This window comes from Falco rusticolus, chromosome 6 (genome assembly GCF_015220075.1).
Source record: "Falco rusticolus isolate bFalRus1 chromosome 6, bFalRus1.pri, whole genome shotgun sequence".
Classification (NCBI taxonomy): Eukaryota; Metazoa; Chordata; class Aves; order Falconiformes; family Falconidae; genus Falco; species Falco rusticolus.
Window position 1 is genome coordinate 23,438,375 of NC_051192.1, and position 16,577 is coordinate 23,454,951.

Here is a 16,577-nt window from a genome sequence, read left to right on the forward strand (position 1 = left end):
GCCATATGGAGAAAAGTACCATCATTTCAGCCCATACCACTGAGGCTAAGATGATAAATACACAAAAGCCAAAGTCTAATCTGACTAGAAGGCAAGAAAGGAGCACCTCATGGATGTGTGTTTGAAGTAGAAGCAGATACTTCTACTGTAATAATAGTGATGCTACAGAACAAATTTATATTACTAAAATATTACAGGATTTTTGTTTGTTTCCTAGTACTGTAAGGAGAAACCATAATGTTACGTATACACCAGGTCCTGTCTTCAAAAAAGGAAGAGCAGTACTTGAAGGGAGACACATGAACTTTTAAAAAGTAAAAAAACAAAACCAAACAACTTAAACATGGAAAAGTACTAGTGGTGTAGAAAGAAATGGAACACACACTGGCAAGGTTCCTTAGATTATCTCAATTTTTCCTTGTGACCTTTTAAACAAACTACAGAACTAAGAATGGAGTTTTCCATCTACTGATACATAACAGAAAATGGAACGCTAGCAGAAGCAGTGTATATTTTCTTGTAATTTCTGCATTAGAAGAAACCAGGTTAAGCAATATGCATATTTAAATATATATATGTAAACATAGAGTATTTCAAGTCTTACGTTGTCTTAAAACGAAGCAAAACTTCGCAAGCAAGAAAGCGCATACCTGATATACCCTGAGACTCTGTCTGTAGATCACAGTACCACAGTCTGTTCACTGGATCACAGCCTTCTCTGATAGACAGCAGGACATATCGACCATCGTCCGATACCTGCAACAAGTTACAGAAAAATCAAAGATGAAAATCAAACAGGATTATATGTTTATTCCACTGTGAATTAAAAAAAAAATTATGATTATTAAATGCATTCCAGCTGAAAATGTGTCTAATGAGTCAGGGTGGCTATCTGCTCCACTGTGGACATCCATGTGCTGCAGGGGCAAAACCCGCTTCCACCATGGTCTTCACCATGGGCTGCAGGGAATCTCTGCTCTATAGAGAAGGCAGAGTTACTGAGTGACTTCTTTCATAGAATCATAGAATCATTTAGGTTGGAAAAGACCTTTCAGATCATCAAGTCCAACTGTTAACACAAGACTGCCAAGTCCACCACTAAACCATGCCTCTAAGCAGCATATCTACACATTTGTTTGAACACTTCCAGGGATGGTGATTCCACTCCCTCCCTGGTTAGCTTGTTACAGTGCCTCATCACCCTTCCAGTAAAGAAATTTTTCCAAATGTCCAATTTAAACCTCCCCTCGTGCAACTTGAGGCCATTTCCTCTTGTCCTGTTGCTTGTAACCTGGGAGACTGACACCTATCTAAAACCTCCTTTCAGGAAGTTGTAGAGAGCAGTAACGTCCCCTGAGCCTCCTTTTCCTTCAGTCTTTACTGCTAAGGGTACCCTTCAGGAATCCCTGAGGCAACAGAGAAAGCCCAGAGAAAGAAGACTTTCCCTTGGTTGAGGAGGGTCATGTTAGAGATCATTTAGGCAAACCTGACACCCGCAAATCCATGGACCCTGATGGGATGCAGCCCCAAGTGCCAGGGGAGCTGGCAGATGTTACTGCTAAGCCACTCTCCATCATCTTTGGAAAGTCATGGAGAACAGGAAAGGTGCCTGAGGACTGGAGGAAAGCCAATGTCACTCCAGGCTTCAAAAAGGACAAGAAAGAGGACCCAGGAAACTACAGGCCAGTCACCTCACCTCCACCCCTGGTCATCTCTAAGGATGTGGAGGAAAAGAAGGTCATCAGGAACAGACAACATGGATTCAGCATGGGAAAGTCATGCCTGACCAACCTAATAGCCTTCTGTGATGGAATGTGGTGGCTGTTGTCCACTTTGACTTCGGTAAGGCTTTTGAGACTGTCTCATGTAATATCCTCATATGCAAGTTTAGGAAGCGTGGGTTAGATGGGTGGACAGTGAGGTGGGCTGAGAACTGGCTGAATGGCAGAGCTCAGAGGGTTCTGATCAGCAGCACAGCCTGGCTGGAGGCCTGTAGCCAGCGGTGTGCCCCAGGGTCAGTACTGGGACTAGTTCTGTTCAACTTACTCAGCAATGACCTGGATGAAGGGACAGAGTGTGCCCTCAGCAAGCTCACTGGTGATACAGAACTGGGTGTCAGCCACTCCTCAGAAGGCAGCACTGCCATCCAGCCAGACCTGGACAGGTTGGAGAGTTGGACAGAGAGGAACCCAATGAAGTTCAGCCAAGGCAAGTGTAGGGTCCTGCACCTGGGGAGGAATAACCCCACGCACCAGTACAGGCTGGGGCTGACCTGCTGGAAGGCAGCTCTGTGGAGAAGGACCTGGGAGTTCTGGTGGACAGCAAGCTGCCCGTGAGCCAGCACTGTGTCCTGGTGGCCGAGAAGGCCAGTGGGATCATCCTAGGGTACATAGGAGAAGCATAGCCAGCAGGTTGAGGGAGGTGATTCTTCCCCTCTGCTGTGCCCTGGTGAGGCCGCATCTGCAGTGCTGTGTCCAGCTCTGGGCTCCCCAGTTCAAGAGAGTCAGGGAACCACTGGAGAGGGTCAAGCAGTGGAGTACGAAGATGGTGAGGGGACTGGAACATCTCCCTGATGAGGAAAGGCTGTGAGAGCTAGGGTGGTTTAGCCTGGAGAAGACTGAGAGGGGATCTTATCCATGTCTACAAATATCTGAAGGGCGAGTGTCAAGAGGACAAGGCCAGGTTCTTTTCAGTGGTGCCCAGGGACAGGACAAGGCGCAACAGGCACAAACTGCAACACAAAAAATTCCTTCTGAATATGAGGAAAAACGTCTTTGCTTTGAGGGTGACAGCCCTGTAACTGGCTGCCCAGAGAGGCTGTGGAGTCTCCTTCTCTGGAAACATTCAAAACCCACCTGGATGCGACTCTGTGTAACCTGCTCTAGGTGAACCTGCTTTAGCAGGGCGTTGGACAAGATGCTCTCAAGAGGCCCTTTCCAACCATGACCATTCTGTGATTCTGTGAACTCTCCTACATCAATTAAAACACAACTTTTTGCACCTCAATAGAAGTTTCTCAGAAAGCTGTGAGGCAGTCACATCTGGTGATGTAGGTGTCCAGTTTCTCTCTAGTCACTGACTATAATGTCAGCATTCAAACCCAATGTTAAATTGTGCAAGAGCATTTGCTAAGTCATCCATCTTGGTAAAGACATGACAGAGCGACCAGTGGCTTCTGTCCAAAAAATCCTTGAGTTGCTTGTGAAGACATCAAAAATTCTAACTTTCCAAACTTCTTTATCAAGGTGTCAATTCCATGCAAAAGGAAGTTTACCTCCCCTCCCCCAAATCCTGTGGAAATAAATGGAGCCTAGCAGTGACATGAGAAAGACAGTGACGTGTATCTCATTGAAAATCAGTAATTTGGGATATACATATCAATTCACGTATTTTAAGAGATGCAGAGATGTACTAGGACTGTCCTTGCTCATCAGAGAAAAAACTGTGCTGCTGAAACTGCTAATACCTAAATGGAAAAGGCATTTATCTCAGTCAGGTCTTGATCCCTATGTAAGCACTCTTTTATTACTGTGTAACCTGTCAGCTAAACTGAAACTACAGAAGAGTTTGTCACCAGCTTCATAAAATGGGCCCTCAGTACATCTGACAGGTCTACATTAACAGACTGTTGCCTCCTCTACATGAGGAGGTCTCCCCGCCATGCTTCCTCTCTCTAACAACTCCAATACGGTCAGTGTTCGAGCCAGTGAGTATCCTAGACATGCTGAAATCCAGGTTTATCAAATGACTCTAGATTCACGCTCTTAGTGAATTAAGCCCTGTAGGATCATTTTGCTGACACATGCGCATCTCTAATACATGCCATCACAGTACTATGTAGAGAGCAGTAGAGTTTAATCAGAGCAATACCTGTTGTTTGAATGGGAAAACCAAGATTTAGTTGCTCACAATATCAGGAAAGCAAAAACCACCATGTCAGCACTTGATATATGGCACACATGCTTGCTCTGCACAGCTGCTCTGTCAACCTATTTTTTAAAAGCAAAAGCTGAATATTCACCTACTTAATACTGTTATTCACAGTACAACACAAAATGGAAAAAGCTACCCAAGTTGTAGAGGTTAGCTCTGGATTTCTGGCTACCTTAAGGCATCTGCCAGAAGTCCATCTCAGAGGTGGAAAAAGGCTGGCAAGTTTAGTCCATCTGAATGACGGTCACTTAATTCACAACAGATTTTCCCTCAAGTTCTCAAGTGATGGAACTAATAAGGTGTGTTTTCTGAGACTAAGCAGTATGAAATTTCTTAGAAACCAACCAAGCCAGTCATTTTAAGGGTACTTTTGCTTATTGTGGCAAACTAAATGATGCTTATGGAGTTTTCATTTTTGCCATTTTCATTAGGTTTACACACACAAAAATCTAATGCTACTGTTAAATTAACATTAAAAGCTACAAGCACATTATACGTTTTCTGATCAAGCTTCATGGTTTGCTTTTGCACATTTATAAATACACACACTAAAATTTCCAAAATGGCATCTGCTGGTTCATAAAGTCATCAATGAATCCTTCTTTCTACTCAGGCTTTGCAAATACACTGTTTCCTGGCAAAGCTTTTGAAAGTGCAAGTCTATCAAAGAAAGGCAGGAAGTAACAAGAAGTCATTAACTTGAAGTTTTCCTCTCTTGACTGAGGTGTTTTCACCATATTCCAAAATAACCAGATTTTGATGTTTTATTAACACCTGATACAGAAGGCTGTTTCCTAGAATTTAAACCCCTAGTCGCAAAATACGAATCTTGAGTTCTGGAAACTTTTCATTTAGCTCTAAACATGTCTTCAAAAAAAAATTTGTATGTTCTATTTACTACTTAGATTTACTTTGGTTAATATTTGTAACATTAATTGTGCAAAATATCTGTAGAATTAGTTATGCAAAATAAATTTCAGAAGAATTGCATCCTAACTGTGCTGCTACTCAGAGCCACAGTCCTGAAGACACAAGAAGGGAATTTTGTAGAATACAGAGCAAAATCTCAGTATGTGAACACTAACAAAAAAACCCCAACAACCAAAGACCCCTCAACAACAACAAAAAAATAATCCACAAACCCAAATGAGTGTTTCCAAGTTGTTGAAAAAATGCCTGTACAAAAATACAACTAATTATATTACTAGAAAAAGTCCATACAGCTGAAAGTTCACAAGGCAAACAGAACACCTAATATTCCTACTGGACAAAAAAAATTAATAAAAAAATATATGAAACAGCTAAATAGCTTTAACAGGGCAGCCTGCAAAATTGAGACATTTTGCCACCTCTTTCCAAGATGGGAGTATATTCAGAAATGGAAACGAAGATGAGGTGATCTTTTTTGAAAGAAGCATCTTCAGTATTTTTAGACAAACACTAACTGCAGGTGTCAGTTTTAATTAAACTAGTAACTACAATATGCTGCTTAAACAAGTGCTCATACTTGTAGAAGCACCAAGTTTCCTTCCTTACCTTGCCAATTCCTCAAACGTGTTAAATTATTGAAAGTGATATATACAAATATAAATTTCAGTTAAACTCAAGAGTATGATACACAAAATTATTTCAGTCATAGTCAGAACCCACATAAACTTGTTTTTTGGTGCTGTGAGTTAACAGTTAACAGAAGACTGCTTGCTTTACCCAAGAAAGAACTTATTCACAAATTTCTGATGAAGTTGTTGCAAAGGCAATTCAGAACCTCTGATCACAGCAAATCTGAGTACATCTCGTGAGTCCTCCATATTCCCAGCTAAACTAGTGAAGAGTTGATAGCAGTTTATGTTTAATTTGAAGTAAGAACTACCAAAGCATATTTTATTGTTGGTAGGATGCCAATTAGGTCTGTCTCTAGTTATCACTAAAGTTGTTCTTGCGTCCATGAGTTCTACAACCCAAAGGAACTTGACAGAAACAGGACAAGAAACTGCTGACTGCAGCATGCTAAAATGTTTAGTATTATAGTGCAGATTTAGACATTCACATTGCAAAGTTGCAGTTTGATGAGAAAATATTGGCAGCAGTACCTGCTTATGTGGTCTCAATCTCTACCTCTTCCTACTACTATGGTTGCTTGTATCCATGGAAGTTCATTCCCCTAGTCATGTCAGTACAAGCATTTACCATTTGCGAGGTAAACCAGACTGGGGAGCTTATCCAGCTGAAAAAAATAATGTGTTTTTTTAAAAAAAAAAAAAAGGGGGGGGGGGGGAAGAATCCAGGAAAAAAACCCACAATGAAGAGTCCAAGAAGGGAAGAAGAAAAAAAGAAAGAAAAACCCAATAAAAAAGAAAAAGAATGAAGTTGTCCCTCTGCCAGCTTAGTATCTCAGTCAGTTCACTGTGCAGTTGCACAAATGGCTGAGCTAACACACTGCACCAGGCAGCTGGAAACATATATAATAGGAACAGAGATTGCTTAAGGCAGCTCAGATGGCAGTAGTGACGAATGTGTGATCACGGCCTGAACACCACTGACTCTTCTATACTGTAAACAGACAACAGTCTGGGTTTCAGAATGGCAAAAGGAAACAGGATTTCCCAACTATCATCTGGGTTATTCTTATGCTGCTACATCTTCTTCACGAGCTGAACTACAGTCCTTGCTTTTGGCCCACAAACTTATGAACTGAAATTTCATACCAGCGTTTCACTCAAATTTTAGAATGGTTCAGCATAAGGGAGACAGCTGTAATTCAGAACTGACAGCCTGGATCATAAGTAAATTATCCTGGTTTTCCACATCCAAGCTGAAAAGGAAACGCATCTCAAGAATTTCTGAGAGATCTGTAATATTCTAGTGAGTGCACATTTCTCTCATTAAAATAACTTCTACCATTTCAAACAAACCCACAAGTAAAAGATAGGGAGGTTATAAAGCAACTGAACATCTTAAAATGAAGTTTTGGTCCTGTCAAAATAGGACAGAAGAAATCCTGTAGCCTTTCAGCTGGAGCTTTTAGAAACCTTTAGCATAACAATGACTTTATTGGCATAGCACAGGACTAATCCCTAACTCAGCACTAGTAAAGGAAGCATTATTTCCAAGAGCTGATGCTGGTATACAGTTTGCAGTTTCACTGCTGCCGTGCAGTCACTTGGCAATTTTGAATCTGTTTGATCTGTTATTTCTGAAATACTTGCTGTGACCATCTTCACACCATACAAACATACAGAAATATTATTACAATAGCTGTGCTCCCAAGTACTAGTCTGTTTAGTCTTTCAAGGATCAAACTCTTCAAGGTAAAATCTTTATAGAGAAGTCTTGGTTTATAGTGGAGTATTTTTTGGCTTTTACTAGCAATTTTCTTTCAATGTTACATGTTCTCTCCATTTTGATGAAAAGTAACCACTGCTTAGAAAAACATTAAGAGATGAAGTGGTTTACATGTAAATTCAATAAATCAATGAATAGCAAAAGAAAAACTATCTAAAGCCTAATAAGTAACAGGAGTTTTCTAAATACTTAAGATTTTTTTCTTTCATTACAAAATATAGTTAATTCATGATACAAGCCATATAAGGAGCACCAAAGGGTTATGAGTTCTGCATTTATAACAGCAATAACCATCTAGTAGAATCCACAGCAAAAGTGAAATTAAATATTTTTGTCTACTAGCAGCACATTTCAGACCAAAAATTCATACATAATTAAACAACAACAACAAAAAAAAGAGAATGAATAGCAGAAGGTTGTCAGGTTTTCAGACTTCCTGACTTTATGTATTACTCCTCAACTAAAACTTCAATAGGAGAGACATTAAAGTGCTTTGCTTCCAAGTAAAGTGCATGACAGTAATCCCAGCGAACATTAATGCTAGTTCTTTGAATACTACCTGGGTAGTCGCCACTGCAAAATTCAGGATAAGGAAGAGCTCTCTATTTTTAATTCACAAATAGGAACCCTTTGAGTGCACATTACATTAAGGCAACTATATATACACACATCACTCCTTTTTAAGCTAGCGGATTAGAAGTTTTACTACCTTTACCCTTTTTATTATAAAGGTAGAAAAAACCTGATCGTTGTATAATTTGTTTCTGCATACCAAGATATCAAAAAATTAAATAAGTAAAATTCAGCTATTAATATACCTGTGTTGAGGAAAAGAAACTGACTTCTCCTTCAACTGCAGATGTTAACACCATTATAACTTACAACCTGTAAAATAACTGCACATGCAGGTCAAAGTACTGATTCTCATGTACTAGTGCCCTTTGCATATGGAACAATCAAACAGAGTAAATTAATCACATACAAAAAAAAATTAAAAACAAAGCTCACAAAAATCACAGACAGACTCAAAGCCAAATGGTCAAATCACTAACTGGACACTGTATACCTAGTCATGGGAACATGAAACTATCCTGAGAAGGCAAGATGGGTGGCAATAAAGATGCAACCATGAAATGTATAGCATCAATAACCAGGAATTAAAAACTCACAGCATCAATAAGCTACACTTGAACAGTGCTACTTCTTTTTTCAGTATATGCTACATATGTAACAGTTTAAAACCACTCAGAGTGACTGAGTAATTTTTTAATATTTTTTTTAATATTCATTTAGGAATGTACCCAGTGCCCACAATAAAACAGACTGATGACAGCAGTTACTTCCCAGACTTTAGGTACATGCCGTACGAAGACTTTGGCATTAGCACTACTGAACTTGAACATGACTTGACTAAGAAGAATCTACACGCAAGGAATTTCAGATTGATGCAGACATTACCTGCCTTGCATTAATCAGTATTTTAAAGCTTCCTATCAGACAAGTACAATACTGAACATAAAAACCACAATGCACATGGCTTCTACAGAGGAAAAAGTAAAAATTCGTGTAGAATTTACTGAAAGATTTAATTAGTAAAGATGACAGCAATTATGCCATGCGAAAAGCCTCAAGTGTTCTAACATCACAGGTGTGCACATGCTCCCATGTCACACAGTTCTGCTTGCACAACAAAGACAACCCACTGCAAACTCCCAGCCTTTCAAATTCAACTTTTATTAACTATTAGAAAAAGCAAAGCTATTTCCTTTCCTAGAAGAGTAAACAGTTTTTTCATTAAATAAAATGATCAAGAAGCACCATTTTTTTTAGGGGGGTGGGATTTTTTTGTAATAAACGGAACATAAAGCTATGTTCTGACATTGTCTTTGCAGCGGTGCCAGAAAGTCACTGAAGCTTGCATATAGCTCCTATCACATTTTATGTTCTAGCAGTCTTTTGAGAAGATGAGGATTGGAGCAAGAACTCCCTTTCGCTAAGCGACCTCTTGGGACTGTCTGCACAGTCCAAGGGCCCTGAAGCTGGTACTTTAAGGCCACAAATGCTTGCTTTTGTTTTCTATGCATCATACTGGTTTAATCAACTAGATTCAGAAGCCCTAATGATTGGTGATCACATGAATGCATAATTTCAGGATCAGGTCTAACCGAAACCACTTACTACTTTTTGAGGAGCAGGCCTGACAGACTCTAAGCAGAACATGGACTGGTTATATGTAAATAACATGCTGATCCATCCATTCCTGAAGTCAGAAAAATTGCTCTGAGCATTAACTCAACTTCCTTTTTCCAGGTGGCTTTTTATACTTGGATTTCAGATACAATGTGCTGGTATAAAGCTCATTTCTATTCTGACCATATCCTTCTGAGCCTCTGCTAAAGCTTGGAGTTGAAGGAGAACTACCAAAGCCAGAGAACTGGGACTTGGACCCTAGATTATTGTGCTTATGACTCTTTCAACTGCAACAGGACATGAGACAGCCTTGATCACAAGAGGAACACAGCAACATGTACACACATATTTATATGCATTCTCTTTCTTAAATCTAGCACAGAGTAAAATCAGTAGCCTTCTGAGGTGACAGACATCACACACTATTTTGCCTGTGGCTTTCAGCTTGCTTTTAATTGCAAAGTACCAAAGCATCAGGAACCTGGCTATGTAAGAGATTACCATCTACCATAGCCCCATGTGCAGCCAGGAAGTTTGCCTGCCTGTCTCTTAATAGTAAAATTCTCCAGACTACCGCCAGAGCTGTAGGAAGACATTCACAGTAGGCTTCTACTCCAGATTCAGCCTTCACAAAGATAGTGTAAGGCTTTAGAAAAATTCCCGCAGCCCTTTTTTTATCCTCCAGTGTGTCTCACTTGAGCAAACTGACAATGTTTTGAGCCCTTCCCGTTCATGCTGCTCACTCTTCCCCTGTGGATGCTCCACTTCCATGTTCCTGAAGTGAAAACACACCATAGACAGCACACATCTGGCACAGCTTACTCTGTGCTCTGAATTTCATTCGCAAGGCCATCTCACTGGCTGAAAACCACTGATGTTAACTGACAGCTCTAAACATAAAAAAAATTAATAAAATTGTCAATTCAGGGACTGTGCACAGTATTTGTAAAACAGTAACATGAAAAATTGTACTTGTTTTACTGCTGGCAGAATTGGGATGGGAGGGCTCCCCTTACCCTCTCCGTCCTCTCCTCTTTGCATTCCTGACAGTACCATAGGGACTTTTAAGACTACCAACTGTGAACAGCTCTTACATAACTTATTAACTTTGAGAATATCAGTCTGGCTGCGAAAGAAAGATATGCTCTGTCAGTATGGAGAAGCAGCAAGAACATGCCACTTAAAGAGAGAAGCGTGGAAAACTCTTTTCTCAGAGTAGCTACAACACTGCCAAGGTTTTAAAAATCTTCATACCAGACTGCCCTCTACTGGGATGTTATTCAAAAAAACTCCATCCCTGCTCTTCCGAACTCCCCCACCACCCTAAAATCTGTACCAGAAATATGTATGTTTTGTCTAGACTAATGAAAAGATTTGATAGCCTCTTTTTCAAAACTTATATATCTACCTAAAAATAAACAGATTTTTCTCCCTCACAAGCAATTCATTCAATTGAAGAGTTGGAAATGTATCTACATTTTTATGCCAACACCATTTTCAGCACCACAGATTTTGTTTAAATCAAGCATACTTGAGGCTGGTGTTGAATGTGTAATAAGGAAAAAAACCTGAAGCTGTTTTCTTGCATGTTGTCTTGTAAATGTATTAAGCTGACAAAATTTTACACAACCCTCTTCTGTCCTAATCAGTGACGTAGTTTCTTCTCTCCATTGAAAATACACACCACACCAACTCCCTACAGCACACCTATGATTGCTTGTTTTTTTGACATATTATAGCAACTTTATTAGTTTTGCAGTCTCTGAAGGATCTCCTTTTGCCTTGCAAGCAAGGCATTTTTCTCCCTCAACCCAACAGTTGTGAGACCTGCAAATTCTGCTCTAAATCCAAGTATGGAAGTTCAAGCTCTGGTCCCACTATAGAGAAAGGTTTGGTAGTTGAGACTAGACCACCCACACCATAATTCAACTGTCTTCCCTAGAGCTTATGTAAAACGTAAGAGAACCCAAATATCTCTACCTATTTGGCCCAACAAGGCCCTGGAAGATAAAAGCATTCGTTTATTAATCTGACAGGAATGCATGGAAGTGGACTTCCATAAAATGTTGAGCTGTGCAAAGCTGTATTTTAAAATAGCTGTGGCAGCATATTAGCCCCAAGTAAAAATATTCAGGACAGTGCCAATAAGCCATATAATTTGATTTTTTACTAATGATATTTCATTTTTCCCCCCATTACTTTGGGGCCTTACACTTTCTCAAACACATACTTCAAGGAAATTGACCAGAAAACTTGTTTGAATGGCCTGAAAATGAGATTTCTGCCTACGGCACAAGGATGAAACCACATTCTGCAATTGCATTGTTTTGGCTTTTTTTTAATTGCAGAACATGTTTTTTCCTAACCATTAAAAATCATTTTTCATTAGTATCAGGATGACAGCACCACATTTTACAGCTAGAGCTCACAGCACAACCTGTTTCAAAGTACTTTCACTTAGATAAGCTCGCGATTATGTACCGAGGTTGATCTCTGCTTTACCACTCCTTCTTAGAATAGCCTTTCTTCTTAAATACCAACATCTCTGGAAGTTTACGCCTCCTACAGTTCAAGAAAAGAGTTATGGGCAGCCATGTAAACTTATTCAACAAGAACAGAAGAGTAGTGAGGTGTTTCCTACTCACAAGCCTCCCCACCTTCCCAATGCTTATGGGGCTGTTTCAATTCCAGTGACTTTAGAAATGACAGCAATGCTAACATTCTATTACTTTCCCATTCTACAGCTAGAGTTAACTACTATCAGTCTCTTCTTCCCACCCCAAAAATCTTTTCATCATTTAATATAAGGGCTATATATCCTCATTAATCACAAAAATTATCCAAGGCATTTAGTATCAGAAAAAAGTTACTTCTTTTGCAGTTAAGGCTGTCTCAAGCTTTTCTTTCACAACTGAAGAGCGAGGAGATGCAGGATGGCTGTTTCTGTGCACCCTGGCCCAGCAAACTCTTTGTTAACTCACTGCAAGCACTGTATTATGAATTCTCTTCCATGGTCCTCTTCATACTTGGTTCTGTACTTCTGATCTTTAAATGCTCCAACCCTGCTTCTTCAGGTTAAATAAAGCTCTATTAGTGTGCTATCATCTCAAAGAAGGTTTTGCTACCTATAACACAAGCGTACCTCTACACCTAACACAGAAGACTGCATTTCCACAGGATTTAATACCATCCAAGACTGCAAACTCTCACTACCTTAAAAAGCTGTATAGTCTAACAAATCAGACTGCAACAGCTCTCCCCCACGGAAAAGGAATTTGCCTTCACAACATGTGTACATGAGCTCGTGAAACTGCAAAGCAATAATAATAATATGCATCACTCATGTGAATCAGTGGATACATCACTACAAGACATCTGTCACCAACAGAAAGCCCATTTATTTACAGAACTAGGGAAAAATAAAGATAACAATTCCCAAATTCCATTTTATTGCCAGTTAAACTCAACAGAACTGTTGAGTTTTTGGACAGGAAAAAAAAAAAAATCCAAAGCCCATTTGCAAGTTTACACTGAAATTCAGGTCAGTTGTTAAAAGTTATGTTTCATGAGTAGATGAGATTATGTAGAAGTTCTGTTTACTCACAGAACCTACAGTTGGTCTGATTTGTATAGAGAAAGCTCAGTGTGGTCACTTTGCTGGGGAGCCCTTCACATTCTCACTCACTGTCTCATTTTTGATCCTACTGTTCAAATTCTTTGAAAGAACCTTACTTTTCTGGCAGCCCTCAGAGAAGAAACCCCCAACATTTTCATGGGCTGATGTGCTGGAAGTGAGAGAGAAAAGGGAAAAGCATGGAATGACTCAGGGAAAAGTAGTTCTATGAACAGAATACCCCAAATCAGATTAAAAAATGTTTCATATTTATCCAAAGTGTCAGACCAAAAGACACCCTGCATAGAACCAAAATGTACTGACTAAACATAGTGGCTAGGAGACTACGACTTACAACAGGTTTCTATCCACTGGAAAAACATCAGTTCCCTGATAAACAGAATGACCACCATTACATTCCAACAGCACTTAAAACAGTGCACTCAATCAAGCACTGTTAAATCTAATGTGAAGAATAAACCACACACCAGTTACAAAACTCAGGGTCTTTTGAACCATTCATGTAAAGAACAGAGCATGGTTACCTATCACTTTGGTTCACTGGGACTTTGCACAATAGAGTAGCAGTTCAACAAAGCAAGCCAAATAAATCAATTCTAGCAGTCACTTGTTCCATCTCCAGTAACACAGTCTACACCATATTTGTGCCGATAAAACTTCTAGGGAAACTTAAAACTCTCCAACTGTGCGCACAGTATTAACAGATTCTAACCTGTATGTCACCCTTCTTCAAGTAAGTAGAATGGACATATTTCATTTTCAGGAAAGACATCACAAAAATACATAGAAATACAATAAATACATGGCAGGAAGTATCCAGAAATGCTGATCATAGGAATAAGCTTTTTGCACTGGAAGTAAAGGCTGGGGCTCAACATTGACTAAGAAGAAACAAGAACAATGACACATTGTCCCTCAAATGATCCTTCTCTGTCCTGGCATATGTATCAGGCAGAACGTCCTCAGCGAAGAAGAAGGGTATGCAATTGTGTCATTACAAGCCTGAGGACTGATTTAAAGCAAACTATAAAGTCTTATTTTCAGCAGTTCTTAATCAGTGATTCTTACTAGTTCAACGGTCAACTCTGCAACACTAATAAAAATGTTTTAACAAAGTGTTTTCTACTTTATACCTACTATCAGCTGTTAGAATCCGAAAAACTGAACATAATGATGACAAGCTTCAAGGTGTTTACCATACCTCAGCTCCACCCATCCATTTTGGTTCATCAGGAAATTCAGCACATAGGATATCTTCTGACTGGTTAGTTCCTAATACATGATAATGCAGTTTTTGGTGCAGATTAGTAGAGGTCTCGGTGCCTAGTGAAATGCAGATATTTAAAACAATTAGTTCTCAAAGAAATCCAACAACCACCAAATAAAACTCTTGGAAATTTCTGTATCCCTTTGCATATAAAGAGTAATTCAGCAGAGAACTAGTAATGGTTTGAGTCTACAACCATTCCGCTCCAAACACACACCCCTCCTCCAAAACAAAAAAACTTCAAACCACACTGCAAACCTGTTCAAACAGTTACCCCCTTCCTTTCATTGCTGATAATACATTCTCCAAATGTGAAGATTTATCATTTCAAGCTTTGCTTTCTAGAAACACTAAATAAGCAAAGAAAAACAACAATCCCTGCTACCCTCTAATGATGTTTGTGCTGCCACTCCACCCTGGCCAACTAAGGACAGATTTATTCCTGATTAACATTCCTAGAAACCTTCATACTTCAACTTGCTAAAAATAAAAAAAATGTTTTAAAACACTGTATGAGGTGCTACTTGATTTATTCTTTTCTAATTTTGTTCTTGCAACATTGTCCCACACTTCAGCTGCTGAACTACAAACATGTTTAAAATACACAAGGTGGGTATCCAACTTGCAAATCAGCACAATGATAGGCTGTAAAAGCAAATACAGAGGCAAAATTCAGGCACTCTCCAAGGTTTAATGAAGAGCGCCGCTCCAGAAGAAACTTTTCAGTAGCACTGCTTTATTGTAAGAGCTGCAAAATTTCCTCCCTACTGACTCTCCTCATCAATTTATTCCATTTTGTGTGTTGTTCCTTGAGTTTTGCTAGCATAAACATTTTGTGTTGCTGCACTGTAAACCACAGATGAATTAATCTGGTTGAATAACAAAAACCTTATGCCCTAGATTGCTATTCATCAGGTCAACCTCCCAAGCCAATTCACCTATGCCCACACACACACATAAGGGGAGAAGATCTAAGCGAGCTGTCACCAGACATCAGATTCCAGTGAATAACACCCTGTACGAAAGCTAAGTAAATCATCACAGAGAAAAAGTAAAGGAGCAGCAAACTTTTAAGAGGAAGACAACAGGATACTCACACTAATCTAGTATAGGCTTGGTTCATACAAGATATAATCCAACATCTAATTGTATAAACTAGCATAGCTAGTTATTTCAGTATAAACTAGCACAGCTAATTATTTGTTGCACCAATTTGCTGAAAAGGTAGTTTTGCTTCCACATAGCACGCAATTAGTACAGCCATACTTACCATCACTTTTCCCATCTTGTTTCGGATAGCAGTTGTAGAACATGCCTTTCCCATCATGGGTCCATGCCATGCAACTGAATTTAACTCTCTCCAGTGTATCTGGAAGATCCTCAGGACCTTCTACTTTCATAAACTTGATAGTAACCCAATCAGAGCCACTAGAACTCAGGCCATACGCGAAGTATTCACCATCTTCACTGAATGCATAACCTAGGAAATTGGAACCGAACAAGACAAATTAAGAACTAGCATGAGGAATTCATATTTTCAAAAAAGCATTTGTTAATAATGTTGTGTGGCAAAATTATTTGCTACACACCAGCCAAATCCCTATGAAAGGGAGGCAAAATTGAGCAAGTAGTTAAAACAACTGTGCTCCCTGAACACTAAGAAAAGAAAGTTTATTTTCTAAAAGAGAGTGCAAACAACTACATCTGCTATCATTTGGGATTCACAGAAATTCTCCATTCTCTGTGGACTTCTCAAGTAGTTCACAGATCTGAGTTTAGGCATGCATACTCAGGAAGTATGTTCCATAACATCGCTTGTGCCCAACATCTGAATTATCTCTGCTTCCCTGAGGTTGGGAGGAGGAGGTGGAGGCTGAAAATGCACACAGGTAGAGTACTTAAAATGAGACTTTAAGAGAGAAACAGCACCAAAGAAGTCAACAGAAATTGAGACACAAGCAATGCATCCTGAAATAAAGCAAATATTACTTCAATATTTGAGTGATGGAAAACTAGACCCTGTAAAGCCATGAAAACTAAAGTCACTGGAAAAATCTGCTGCTAGCATGCAAATGAATTAATCACCAGTACTCTCAGCTAAGACCTCTGATACATGTGTCACTATCCAAACTGTGAGGAAGACATGATTCTGAAAAAACTTCAAAGAGCTTCCATCATAGTTGACAAGGATCAAAATCACTCTTGCAAATC

General features: G+C 39.4%; 1 protein-coding gene across 1 annotated transcript in view; it reads right to left on the reverse strand.

Moving 5' to 3' along the window:
• LOC119149755 (prolyl endopeptidase) overlaps positions 1-16,577 on the reverse strand; it is a 113,527-nt gene that overhangs the window by 83,007 nt on the left and 13,943 nt on the right. The window contains exons 5-7 of the mRNA XM_037391423.1: positions 15,637-15,846; positions 14,301-14,422; positions 651-756 (exon numbers count right to left, since the gene is read on the reverse strand). Coding sequence (XP_037247320.1) covers positions 651-756; positions 14,301-14,422; positions 15,637-15,846 — 438 coding nt within the window. The remainder of the gene's footprint in view (positions 1-650; positions 757-14,300; positions 14,423-15,636; positions 15,847-16,577) is intronic.